We start from the raw sequence: 14,334 nt of genomic DNA, 5'->3' as shown, positions 1-14,334 counted from the left end.
TATATCAAATACTATTTTTTTTCTTAGTTTCACATTTACGCCTACACCAAATCTTATGTGTGTTACTATTCTTCTTTATCATTTTTTTTAATTGTTAGTACATATAAATATAATAAATTATTTTTAATTTGACAAAAATGTTTAATTAGTTACTTAATTATATTTATTTATGCATTAAATGGTTGTTGTCTTATCAATATTTAAATTATTAATAATTTTGTAGGCTATTGTACAATCAGTTTGTATACTAAATTGAATATAGAATACTATTTTAGATTATTTTATATAAAATGAAAGTTGTATATACAAAAAATAATAATCATTTTATGTTTTACTCCTTCCACAATAAATTTCTAGCTTTGACACTATTGATCCTCATAGAAAAAAATCCTGAAACCGCTACTATATTGAATAAAAGATCTGAGGTTGATCTTTACTTACACAAAAATAACCAATTAGTTGATGAAAAAAACAATTATTAAGAGTGAATGCCATAAGTTAAAATTATCTTTTAAACATGTGGCTTCTGTTTGTAAAAAATAAATGTTTAAAATTGCTAAGTCAGTTGTCAGTTTTTTATTTTATTTTTATCTACAATTGACTTGGCAATTTTAAACACGTAAGGGTTTTATTTAGTTTAAATGGTAAAATTTCTACGATGGAATAAGAAATGTGACTTTGAATTCTACTTACACAAAAAAAATCAATTGGTGTATTGGCAAAATAGTAAATGAAAAATAATTATAATGTCAATGGCCATCAATTAAAATCTACGGTATCAAATATATATATATATATATATATATATATATATATATATAGTTTTAAATTATCAAAATTATATGTATAATTGATATCACACTTTTTCTATATGCTATTTTTATGTTTTGAGTCCACCCCAAAACAGAAAAAAAAATTTGTTGAGAAGGAAAAAGAGAAGAAGAAATTAATAAGTGTCCATTTGGCAGCAAAATTTAACCTATAAACTTTTTGCTTGAATCGATTTTTGTATCATTTTTATCATATAAACAAAGTGTTTAAAAGAAAGAAAAAGAAACTAACTAAAGAGAGAAAATCTGGTTCTAACATAGAACTATATCTAAAGCTCCACAAAGGAAACTAATCGATTTCTCTTTGTCTTACCTTTGAATAAATAAAGTTACCCGAAATTACAAAAATGCAAATTCTTCTCTAAGCCAGTGGATAACGCATATGAGGTCCAACGTGTCAATGAGTCGCTGCCACATTGTATGCTGCAGATTCAAGCTAAACGTGGCAACAACACAGCTGGACAATAACTGAAACCCCACAGAATGGGGTGCACCGACTCACACTTCATCCCCATCACCAAACACAATCAATGTAAGGAACACAATCAATGTAACGTACACAATTTTCTCTCTCTCTTTTTTTTTTTTAATGCAATCTTGGTCCGCGCGGTGATACTATTACCATTTTTTTATCATATCATAAATAGACATTTTTTTTTAACGGTAACGGAGACGAGAGACTTCTCAACGTCCAGACTAACGATACCGCAGAGGACCAAGACTGCACCGCACGACCGTTAGGCGCTAAGTGGGACCCAGCGTAAGTCTCAACAACCCAATCACAAAACGACACGTACGTCCACCGTCTTCTAACAGCTGGTGCCACGATATATTCGTTTTCCCGCAGAATATACGGTAAGCATTTCACTGTTTGCTGAAACTTGAAACGTAAGAATTTTCCTTTTCTCTTTTTTTTCTCTTTTATTTTATTTTTATTTCTTTTAGGTCCCTTTAAATGGGGAAACAGAAACGAGAGCGGGAACGCTTACGGCTTACCGCATAGCTCCTCTTCTCTCTACTTAAACGCTATTCCCACTTTCTAGGTCTTGCATCTTTCATTTCCCATTCTCTCTTTCTCTTTCTCTTTCTCTATTTTCTTCGAGATCTGTGCTTTTTTTTTTTCTCGAAGCTTCATTTTTGCGAGCTGGATCCTCAGTTAACAGTTGAAATAGTGGAGGTACGTTTCACAGATCGGCTTTTTTTTTTTTTTTCTCCTTAAAATTCATGCTCTTGCTCTTGCTTTTGCTTTTTGTTTTTGTTTTTGGTCGTGGTCTCGTGGATCCAATTTTTCCGGTTTTTTTTTTTTTTTTTTCGTTGCGTTTGATGCATGCAACAGTGCTTTTGTGTGTTATTGTGTGAGCGTTTCTTATTACCAAAGAAAGAACGAGTGGATTTGCTTTTGATTTTTCCGAATCTTTGTTTTGATTTTTTTTAAAAAACGGTATTTTTACTTTTATATCCCTGCGATTGTTGAAGGAAAACTCTTGATGAATCTTTGTTAGCCATTTTTGGTAGATCTGAGACTGATTTTGTGTATGAATTTATTTGTCCTTACAGTTCATTTTTTCTGAAACTTTTCAAAATGAAATTGTTTTGTCTGTGCGTTTTTTAAAGTACGAAGAAACTGAATTTTTTTTTCTTCTTCTTCTAATTAGATTTTCACCTCAATATCTATTTGGATCGAGAAGCTTAGGACATTTATTAACTTAAATTTGTCTGATTTTTGTTTTTTAAAATTTTAGAAAAGTAATTTGTAACCTGTTAGCCAAATAATGCCAAAATCTTTGACGAATTTCAAAGCCGGAACTGTTTGTGTCATGTTTGTGCTTGTCTCTGTAGAAGATTTTTAATTTTTTTAATAAAAAAAATCCTGGGTTTTTTTTTTTTTTAAATAGTTTTTTATGGTAGCTTCAGGTTAATGTTACTTTTAGTTGACACGGTAAAGGTCTAATAAACGTTATCGTTTCATATTGTAATATTGTAGTTGACGTTTGGTTTAGCAATTGGGACCCTTAAATTAATACATAAAAAGTTGATAGATGGGTATCTTTGTTTGGTGCAAATGTCTTTATGAGACACAATTAAGTATCTTTTTATGGTGCTAATTCCAAATACGACTAATTAGAAAGTTGCGTATAATGTGAGCAGAACTGAATGAAGATTCTCGTTTTGATTTAGTTTGTGAAATTGTTGCTTGAAGATACATTATTTATTGGGTTTGTGACAAAAGTACTAGCTGTGTTTTTTTGAAATATCTCTGTATGCACTTTCAGCCTGCAGTCATGGTTCCACCAATTGAAACCCCGAACAAAAACCACGACGCTCATTACGCCCCACATGCTCCTCTTAATGAGAGGATTCTTTCATCGATGACGAGGAGGTCTGTTGCTGCTCACCCTTGGCATGATCTTGAGATAGGTATGCAATGTCATTGTAAACCGTTTGTAGTTAATGCTTAATTGTTATTTTTTTTTTGTCACTAATCAATGTGGCAAACCAATGTTTTTCGTTTCGAACAGGACCTGGAGCTCCAACTGTGTTCAACACTGTAAGAATACCGAACCATTATCATCATTTGTTCATTTACTCGTTGTATTAATTTGTTCTGGCTTGTGATTGCTTGAGAACTGATTCTAAAGTTTGCATTTGTAAATAGTAATTTATGAGTAATTTATGATTATCATATATTCTACACAGATCTAGCCATAACCAAAAAGTTGGACAAACCAGTCTGGTTATTACCGACACGCTTTATCACCTATGTTTCGGAACATCAATGCATTCTGTTCTTGTTTAGAATGGGAGTTCCTTTTTTCTAAACAAATCATATGGCCCCCTAGGTTCTGAGGAAACTTTGCAAAGTGGACCAAGAATTGTATGGTCAAACGTGTGAATGCTGCGTAACTTCTGGGGCCACTTGTTTGTTAGGAAAGTATCAGAAAGAACTTCTAAAAAAAGAGAAAGTGAAACATCATAGGTTGCTAGATATTATTGGATTTTAGTTGAAACTATTAATACCCTGTATTTTCAATCTCTCATTATTAGAGAAGCTTTTTTTAACTAGTACTGAATTGGGTACTTTAAAAATGCACTAAACCTTGGAGCCACATTAGCCACAAATTTGCAGCTCCTGTCATGTGATTTGTGGATTTGGTTTCTGTCATGTAATTTTGGGGTGGTTTGCAAATCAACATATAAAGATATGTCCTTTATATTTGTGCCATTGTTCTGTGCAGCACTGTATGACATAATCTGCAAAATTTAGCTATCTTATCTAAAGAAAACTGTTTATTCATGATTATGGAATTGGAAGAAGTAACTTGTTTAGACAAGTCAGACTAAATCTATAATTTTCCAGAACTGTAATGTTGTTGGTTTTTTTTTTTTTCCTTTAAATAATCTGCCCCAGAAAATACCATCTTGCACTTTTCTTTGAATATGCAGTTTTATATTACTTTCTGTACGGTTACAGCTTTTGGCTGTTAGAATTGTTATTACATTTCAGAAGAATAAGGGAATATTTTACATGATATTTAGTGAAAAATTGTTATACATTCAGCATTTTGACTAGAATCTTCTATGGGTTGATGGCTAATTTATGCAGGTAGTTGAAATATCGAAAGGAAGCAAGGTGAAATATGAGCTTGACAAGAAAACTGGATTAATTAAGGTAATGATGCGAGTTAAGCCTCTTTCCTTGGTCTCCTCATATGTGTTAGTGGATTTCTAAATGGTACATATATTTACAGGTTGATCGTGTGCTCTACTCATCTGTTGTGTATCCCCACAACTATGGTTTCATTCCTCGTACTCTTTGCGAGGACAATGACCCCATGGATGTCTTGGTTATTATGCAGGTATGCATATCTCTTTGCAAATTTCAAAATTTCACTCCTTTTTATCCTTGCATGCATGTGTTTTTGGGAATTATACATGTATGCTTGAAAGCACTTAATGTCATCTAATTGTCTTGTTTGTTCAAGGCATTCAAACTTGACTTGAACTTACATTGATTAGATTATGTAGACCTGTCCTCTTTAACAGTCTCATGTATCTACATACATACAGTCACGTTCATATATGTTTGTACATGCATATATAGCATTGAACATGACCGATGAACTGAACCCCACAAATGGCCTTCAAAACAATGGTTTAATTGGAGAGAGTTGTAAACCTGCCTGATATATCTTGGCTTTACAAATATTGACAGGAGCCAGTTCTTCCTGGATGCTTTCTTCGGGCTAGAGCTATAGGCCTCATGCCTATGATCGATCAGGTAAATAATCTGAGACCCAAAAGAAAGTCTTTATCCTTTAAAAAAAAGGTGTTAATTTTGATTTTTTACAGGGTGAGAAAGATGACAAGATAATTGCTGTTTGTGCCGATGATCCTGAGTACCGAGACATCAATGATATCAAGGATCTCCCACCACATCGTTTGGCTGAGATACGCCGCTTCTTTGAAGACTGTAAGTTTTTAGCGTACAATAATTGTGAACATCTGCAAACATAATCCAATGCTGTATATGGTCCTTTCTTTGTGTACAGGGGCGGCCCAACATAATTTGGGGCCTAAGGCGGAAAATTTATGTGGGACCTTTAATATGTAAATATTAATTAAACAAAATTAGTTAATACTAATCAAATTAAGGTTAATTTGATACATTAAATATATAAATAATACCAACTAGACTAATGTTAATTTCATATAGAGAATTGAATATTATAGTTAAACTATAAATATTAATAAAAAGAAATAAAAATATATTGCGATTGAAAAAAATACTTTATTTTGGATATAAGACGATGCATAGTTAAATAAAATTGTAATCTAATTTTTAATTTTATATTTTAATTTTAAGAGAAAGAGATAGATATTATTTAGTGTGTGGCTTTGTAGGATTTTAGGGTTTCAATTGAGTTAAGATTCTATTGGTCTCGTACTTTGAGAGTCTTAATAGAATTGAAAAAAAGAAAAATACGCTAATTAAAAGCACTATAAAATGTTCAAAATATAATGTGACTTTGTCTCTCATTGATGAACTTCATCAATTTAACTAATGAATGTTTATATCACTTTTTTGTGATTAATAACATGGCAATTTGTAAGTCAATAGTAAAATTTGTAGTATCCTTAACATCACAAATAAAAAAATGTACAACATTTAGAAAATATATCTATAATTTTATAAAAATTTTGGCTTTTAACTATGGAAAGTGGGGCCTTTATTCTTAAGAAAAATTTTGTTTTTTGGTGGGCCTTAGGCCTAGGCCTAACTTGCCTAGGCCTTGGGCCGGCCCTGTTTGTGTAAATCCTATGGATGACATGTTACTGATCCTGAATACGATAATCAGACAAGAAAAATGAGAACAAGGAAGTTGCAGTTAATGACTTTCTGCCTGCTTCTGCTGCCTATGAAGCAATCCAGTACTCCATGTAAGTGATATTCCTCTTTAATTAGCCTCTCTTACACATGAATGCACACACATGCACACACAAAAGGGAAGAAAATGCTTCAATATTTTTGATCTAGAAGATATTCCCAATTCTGGTTTGAGTTTTGGGCAAGTGATCTAATTGTAAAATATATTTTTAAATCTATTTCTTATGCATTCTTTGCACTACTTCCATCCCTGGGCAACACAGGTTCCAGGCTTTTACAATTACTTTTTGGTGTTGATCTTGAATATCTTGAATTCTTTTTTCTTTCTAATTCCTTTTTAGTACCAATATGTGCATGTATTATTATGCTTATCATCTGATTACATTTATCTTCTTTCTTTGTGAAGGAACCTCTATGCAGACTACATAGTGGAGAGCCTGAGGCGGTAGCTGTTTGTACAAGCATACATCTTGGGGTGTGATTCTCTTACTTATAATGAAGCTGCTGTTATATAAGATATTACTTTGTTACAAGAAACCTCTATATGTAGCTGCTCTGCTTACATTGGTTTCAGGAATGTGTGCCAATACTACAACCTTTAAATGGATTGTTTTTTCATGAATGATGATGATGATGATAAGTACGGAACGAATTTTGTTGTAATGAATATCTGAAAGGAGCAGGGAAAATTAGTCTGGCTAGAGATTATATTGATGCTTGTGATGATTCTTCTTTAGGGTCCTCAATTTGTCACCATTTGTCACCCTTTTCTGTAAGGTGCTTGGCATTATTCAAGCATGCAGTCGATTTGTCACAAGTTTTTTTATTATAAAAAAATAAATGTGTTTTGTTAAACGACTGGTGCAATGGTTTGTAAAATGAATATATCAGTATTTGCCTAGTATCAAGTTTACTTGGTAGACATTAGTGGGAGTCTCTCTCTCCCTCTAATGCCTACAACTATAAGGGTATTCAAACCTTGGTTCTCCACCCTCGTATGAAGTATGTTTGGTAGACATTAGAGGGAGTCTCTATAAAGGTATTCAAACCTTGATTCTCCTCAAAGAACAGGTAATAAGGGTCTAAAATTCATTTGTCATAACTGATATGGCAATGAAAAATGTAACTATTGGGTTGATTACCTCCTGCACAGAGGATTTGTTCAAGTGTTCTGTAACCGGCACTTTTATTAGAAGAATTAATGTTTAAATCCTTTTTCCCTCATTGTACTATCGAATTATTAGGGGGAAAAAAAGAGTAGAGCAGCAGAACGTTTTATCAAAAATAAATCTCAAATTCCTAAAATTACTAATTTTCTTTGTTCAAATTCCTCCCTTACAATGTTTTTTTTTTTTTAAAAAAAAAAACCTCCAAAATTTTAAAGAAAAATTTGTCTAACAAGAATAGAACGGTAACATGCTCTGATTTTGCAATTTATGCTCATAATTATGATCACAATTAACATGCCAAGTTCTCTAAATACTCTCAATATCTGCTTGGGGAGATGATCCAAATGTACCTTGTAAACCTTCACAAAATTTCAATCCCCAAAACCTTAATTATTGGGACTACCGCTTGAGTACCTCGCAATTTCTAGTAGTTTTGCAAAGAAAATAGGAATAATGAAACAAGTATGCTACAAACAGAACAGCAGTACAAAATAATTCTTTGGAAACTTACTTGAATCTATCTTGAATAATTATCCCAAAAAAAATATATATCTTCAATAATATTTCACATCCTGAAATTCATTTCAATACTTAAAAATATTACAAAAGGGTTATGAAATGAAAATTCTGAAAAATTACAAAGATGATGATTTTGAGTACAAGTGTGATCATAAGTTTTGTTTATATATATATATATATATATATATATATATATATATATATTGGTGATACATCCGAGGAGCATCCTTATATAGCCCTCAAAAGTGAGAGTATAATAAGTTAAAAGATGAATATTAAATATTCATAAATAGTAAAAGTTTTCAATAATTCCTAATGCTGCCAATTAAACAATAAAAGTATGTAATAGTTTTTTGTTATAAATAGTGAAAACTTGAATAATTTCACTTTATCGACAGAATAATTTAGATTCATTTTTGAAAAGATTACCATATGCCTGGTACTAATAAACCTGATACACTTTCATATATAAAATATTATGTTATCTAAGAATGATTATGATACACTTTCACAAATTGAATTAAAATGTTTCATAACATATACTTCTTTGATTCCACCTAAACAAACTAGCTTGGTTTAGGTTTTTTGTGAGGTACAAATTTGTGCTGGTTTTTTTTATTTTTATTTTTATTTATTTTATGAAACATTAAAATTCAATTTGCTTAATAATTTATTATCATAGACTTCACCGTTATTATATAAAAAACCAAAACAAAAAACAAAAAAAATATAGATTTTTTTTTCTTTTTATGAAAAAAAAAATTAGAAACTTTTTATGAAAAACTTGGATAAAAAAAGATGCTATAGCAAAATTCCAACGCATACTCAGCAACCATTTTTCATGTCTATCCTTTGCTTACACGTGTCTCCAATAGATCTCCAAACCTGTCAAAAATCTCAAAAAATTAATCATAAACCCTCCCTTCTCCCACCCACGGGTCCATTCTCCCTTCACCACTCTTCCTCCTAAAGTCTAAAACCCTTTGGAAGAAGAATCAATCACTCTCTTTTTTCTCAGAGACCAAATATCAAACACCATGGGGTCATTCACCAACACCACCAACTTCGACAATCTCCTCCTCCAAACTCTCATGGGTCGCCTCCAAATCCGCCCTCCCACCGCCACAACCACCACCAACCCTTTCCACTCTCAGTCCCTCGAAGACCTCCTCTTCGAAGCCGCCAATTTCTCCGACGACAACGATGATGACGAAGACGACGGTGAGAATGGCAGTAGCAAAACCCAGCTCGCCAAAGAAGAATCCAAGCTCGAAAAGGAAATCGTCCGAGTCATCCTTAGTGGCAAGACCGATTCTCTGAAACCCAACTCGGGTCAGGCCGTGACTATCGGTGAGCACCACATTTGTGTCGGGTTTCACGAGGAAACGGGTTCGGATTATCGGGTGTGGGAGTGGCATGGGCATATAATGCTTTTCGATGAAGAAAATGGGTACACGCCTGAGTATATATATGGGAATTACTTCGAGAGGTTGTTGGTTAAGTCGCGTGGCGTTGATGAAGAGAAAGAGAAAGAGAAAGAAAAAGAGGAGGAGAAGGAAGAGAAGGTTGGGAACTTGGGGCTAAGAGAGTTGATTGGTGGTGGCGATTCGGGCGGGGCTCGGATTCTTCATCGTAATGTCAATGCTGGTTCTCCAAGGTTTATATGAGAAAATCCCTTTTCATTTTCTTTTCTTGTTTTTCTTATTGTATAAGCTGTTTTGGGATTTTCTTGGTTTTGTGTTTGGTTGGTTTAGTTTAGTGATGGTGTTGTTTTGGGTGTTAGAAATGAGAAACTACTTGCTGTTTTCACTTTTTGTAACTTGATAAAGCTACCTATCTTTGTTTTTTGAAGCTGCAATTAATGATAATGAAAAATAGGCTTTATACAGTGCTATCAGAAAAGAAATGTTATCAGTATCTATCAGATATTTTGGTAATGTAATGTTGGGTTTGGTGGAAATGGATTCAATGAAGAGATAGGGTTTTGGGTGATTCTCCTTATTTTTGCTGACAGCAGTTAATATCATTTGGTGTTTGTGGGGATGATGTTGATGATTGGGTGGCTATGGTGCATGTGCCAATGAGGTTATGGTGGGGGTGTGTGTTGATGTGATGGTTGTCATAGGGCCTTTAATCTTTTTATAGTATTCACATGTATTTGCAATTCCAGTGGGTTCCAGTTACACTAATTGGTAAAATCCGTTGTCGAGCAAGACATATAGTGTTCAAACCTCACCTATACCAAAAACCAATTAGTGTCAATCATCATGGAGGGGACGCCTTAGGTTGAAAATTCTATCGTATTCGTATGAATAGTATCTATAAAAAAAAAAAGCATTTGTAGTTCCAAGCACAATGGATGATTTTGCTCCAAATGTATGAGTAGCGTATGTGAAATTGATTGATGAAAGGAAGGGAATATTCACCCTATGGTCTTTGCCTTTGGAAATTGAAGTAGCATTAGACAAGCTAATGCCAGCTGGATCCTAGTGTAATTGTGATTTGATGTCCATTGGAATTGTGATTTTTGTCTAATTACTATTGTTTGTGCTGGCAAAGAATGGTGCATAAGAGTCATGTAGCTGATTAGCCATGTCATTGGTATTTATGATTATTGGAGTTAACTAGATATTTACATACTTCTGTTAGTTTTTTGAGGAAATAATTTATCATTCATCAGTTGTAGGATATCAGGCTAAGGGGTTCACTCCATCTGTTCTTTGTTAATGTTTTGTTGTATTAGCTAGTGATTTGCTGGGATTTGCATACTTAATAAATGGAGTGGTGTTTGATAAGGTTGAATCCTCAAGAGTAAATTATGTACATTATCAGATCTATGAGATTTTTGGCACTGTAACAAAGAAGTCTGTGGTGGTTGATGAAAGCCATTTATCTCCACAGGAAACACCTGCTGACATAGATCTATCAATGTTTAGAGTGAAGTGTAAAGTAAAATATTATTTCTAGAAAGCCAGAGTATCCTTGGTGATTATGGATAAGTCACCTAGGGTGTAACCAACTCCAGGCTTTAAAGAGCCAAATATTTGCTTATATTGTGATAGATATGTTGAGTAAAGAAGTATTTGGTGACGGTGACAGCCAGGGCGGGAGAGAGAGAAGCGGGGGTGGGGGATTGGGGATTTAGAAGTATTGCTAAATTGCCCTAACATTTTCCAACTCTGATGGCATTGAGTTTAGCATTAGGACATGGCTATAAAAGAAAAACCGTTGGTCACAAAGGAAATAGGCAAGGATTCTGAGTTACCTAATTTTCATGCAAGGAAGGCACATTACTAGTTACCTTAATATGTAGGCACAATATAATGTCAGAATCAAAGCCTGACTGGTGGTTTCCTGCAATTTCTATGGCTTACAAGTGATTGGTTGTTGCAGCCTTCTTTAGGATGTTGTCTATAGAGGTAGGGAGTGGTGGCTATAAACAGTTCAGAACACACACACACACACAGATGAAGATTTAGATAGAATGATCAATTTTGGTAATTCTCAAAGTTCAGGGGATTCTAATTTCAAATTAGACGATTTAGAGGATGTTTTTGCATTTGACCCAAAATCCTATTATACCAACAAAACTATTTGGAACTTATCAAGGAACAAGAAACCTGTTTTGAGAATACAGAGATTTAGAGATTAACTTTGGGTTTGCTTGATGGTCTAGGTGATTCACCCATCTGCAGCCCATAACTAGGTAATCTACCTGGTTTTGGATGAATTGGTGGACCAGGCTAGATCTCAAGTGCCTAGCCTACTTTTGCTGAGTTTTCCAATTCAACCAAATGCTCATACTTATTTTGAGGTCTACTCTAATTTATTTGTTTATTCAAGGTTTGGTCTTAATTGGATTCAAGCAAATGCATATGTGACTGACATTTATAAATAGGTGACATATTATGGCAGAATGACAAGGTCTAATTTACATGGGATTCTAATTTAGGTAATCAGGGCTTTGTTCCTAGCATGTATAAGGCCCTGTTTCTGCGTTTTTCTCCGTGATAGCTTAATGACTTGAAATGTCTTCAACATCAAAGGAGAGGTGCTAATTCCATTTGGTTGTACTTCATTCAAAATTATGCATGGCTTTAGTTGAATTTGTTCATCTTCCATGTCAGTTTTATGTTATCATATAAATGTCTTCATGATATCTTTGTGAAGCATATTTATTTATGAAATTGATTATTCTATTGACTTTGCTTTGCATGTTGTCTCATGTTTGAGACATGCTACTGTTCAGCACCAAAGCATAAGGTTACTCGCATGAGTTTCTCAAACCTTCTTCTGAATTACTGTATTCGCTGCGTAATATATACTGCATCATAATTCATGGTTTGTTTATCCATTTATTGGTAAAGGAAATGATATTTTACAGTGCTTTGTTTGATTTTCTTATGTTATAATTCTTTAAATATGCCTTCCATGCATTTTTGAATGAATGATGTTTCTATTCATTCATTTGTTTGTTCATTCATTCATTCTCCCTCTTCTTTTTTGTTTTTTCTTTGATTTTCCTCCCTTCTCTGAACTGACAGGTTTTAGCCAAGTTTTCACTCATAGCATAAGAAATTTTGGATTTTAAAGAAGGAAGATGCACTCAGTGTCTCATCCTGTCATCCACAATGCTATTTGGAGACTGAAGTTAATGCTTATCATTCTGCACATTATGTTCAATGCAGTTTCAAGTTTTCATCTGGGTCTTTTATGTGCTCTCTATTTGGACTTCAAATACATATATGACAGCAAAGACCTGAGACATACTTTTGTTAAAGGAGCTTTTTTATCTAGCAGAACGAATATTTGCATCAATCTGCTAAATTTCTTCTCAGTTGTAAGTTTAAAGGCCCGTTTGATAACATTGTTTGTATTTTTTGAAAATATGTGTGGGTGAAAAATTGTGTAGAAATGCGTGTAATGTTGTTTAAAAACTGAAAACTGTTGCTTGAAATGCCATACCAAACGGCCCCTAAGTCTGCCAGGAAGAGCAGGTTGTAATTACATGGTCACAGTTGGTTTCCCTTGGTTCCAGTGTCTGCTTGCTTAATTTGTCCTAGTAGGGTCAAAATTCCAAAATTTCATTCTGATTGTGTTTTTCAAAATTTATATGGAACATGGCTTGTCTGTCTTTTCCCTCCCCCATAATATATCCACAACCAAACAATATAATAACTATTCCTTAAGAATAATTATTACATTTCACATTTATTATAATTTACCAAACTTGCCCCAAGTATTATGGCTTGCAGATAGTGTGGGCATCAATAAATTATCACCCACTTTGCCCCAATTGGCTTATTAACACAATTAGACTCACCACACGCATTTTGCTCATGCAATAATGCTTTTTAAATTTTTTTTTTTATTTAGTGTTCTAATGTTTAAAATTGATATATAAATAACCGTGTGTATTTTTTTTTTATTTTTTAAGGTAATGTGGAATAATGTTTAAAAATGAGATAGAGGTAGTGTCATAAGTTTTAGGTTGAATAGAAAAGATAAAGGGAAAAACTTAAAACTTAGAAACAATAAATTACTCTTTTATCTAGTTTGTGTTTTATAATTTAAGATTATTTAACTAAAAGACAGGGATATTATAGAGAGTTTAAGAATTTGTGTGAGAGTATTTTAGTACACAAAATGTTGAGACTTAAACAGAAAATTCTGTTATTAATTATATAGATATAGATATAAATATAGATATAGATAGAAAATATTGATAAAAGTTCCAACTTACAATTGTATTGTTGGGCTTTTGAATTTGTTACTTGATTAGTCCAATGGTTTGTTTCGTTTGGTTAATGACTCGGATTTGGGCATTTTCCAATTTCAAATAAATGATTATTTTGTGTTAATTAAGGCTATTATCGTGGGCCAAATCCACGAAGAGAGAAAATATGATATGCGCATGTTATATGGCAAAAGCTCGTGGCTCATGACTCATGAGGCATACTTCCGAAGCAAGGAGACGGATCGTGAAGCAAAAGAAGACGTGCCATGAGCCCAACTCATGAAGGAAGAGAAAATACTCCTATCTGATCTCAAATCCCACATCGTGAAGTAAAGTTCATTGGTCATAAAGGTCATATCGTGAAGAAAAATCCAAGGATTGCAAGGCCTGATTCATGAGAGACCCATAGTTTAGCAAAAGTGCCCAACCTGTGTGAAAACATTGGGTCTGTTTGGTTTGAGCATCAGCCATAATTCAAATTTCATAACTCGAAGCTCATAAATCAAACTCAATCTTCATAATTTATATCTCTAACTCTACTTTTTCACTCATTCTAGAAAATACTTGTTTGGTTTCATATCTTGGGTGCATATCTCTTTTCTAAAACTCAAAATTGATAAAATGAGAAAAAGGTGGGTATGAGCGTGTTACGTGACGGGTAAGAGAAAATAGTTACTTGAAATTTTAAAAAAT

General features: G+C 33.3%; 2 protein-coding genes across 2 annotated transcripts; both read left to right on the top strand.

Moving 5' to 3' along the window:
- The first annotated feature begins 1,687 nt into the window (after positions 1–1,687).
- Positions 1,688–6,924, top strand: LOC142610356 (soluble inorganic pyrophosphatase 4-like). The gene is made up of 9 exons (XM_075782159.1): positions 1,688–2,007; positions 3,104–3,248; positions 3,350–3,378; positions 4,435–4,500; positions 4,580–4,687; positions 5,044–5,109; positions 5,181–5,301; positions 6,188–6,269; positions 6,623–6,924. Exons 2-9 carry the CDS (start codon positions 3,113–3,115, stop codon positions 6,663–6,665), a joined length of 651 nt encoding a protein of 216 aa, XP_075638274.1. The 5' UTR covers positions 1,688–2,007; positions 3,104–3,112; the 3' UTR covers positions 6,666–6,924.
- Positions 6,925–8,806: 1,882 nt separating this feature from the next.
- LOC142610354 (uncharacterized) lies at positions 8,807–12,819 on the top strand. Its single transcript, XM_075782158.1, has 2 exons — positions 8,807–9,561; positions 12,449–12,819. Exons 1-2 carry the CDS (start codon positions 8,942–8,944, stop codon positions 12,453–12,455), a joined length of 627 nt encoding a protein of 208 aa, XP_075638273.1. The 5' UTR covers positions 8,807–8,941; the 3' UTR covers positions 12,456–12,819.
- The last annotated feature ends 1,515 nt before the right edge of the window (positions 12,820–14,334 follow it).

This window comes from Castanea sativa, chromosome 9, assembly GCF_040712315.1.
Source record: "Castanea sativa cultivar Marrone di Chiusa Pesio chromosome 9, ASM4071231v1".
In the NCBI taxonomy this organism is placed as follows: Eukaryota; Viridiplantae; Streptophyta; class Magnoliopsida; order Fagales; family Fagaceae; genus Castanea; species Castanea sativa.
This window is presented reverse-complemented; position numbering and strand designations above follow the sequence as displayed.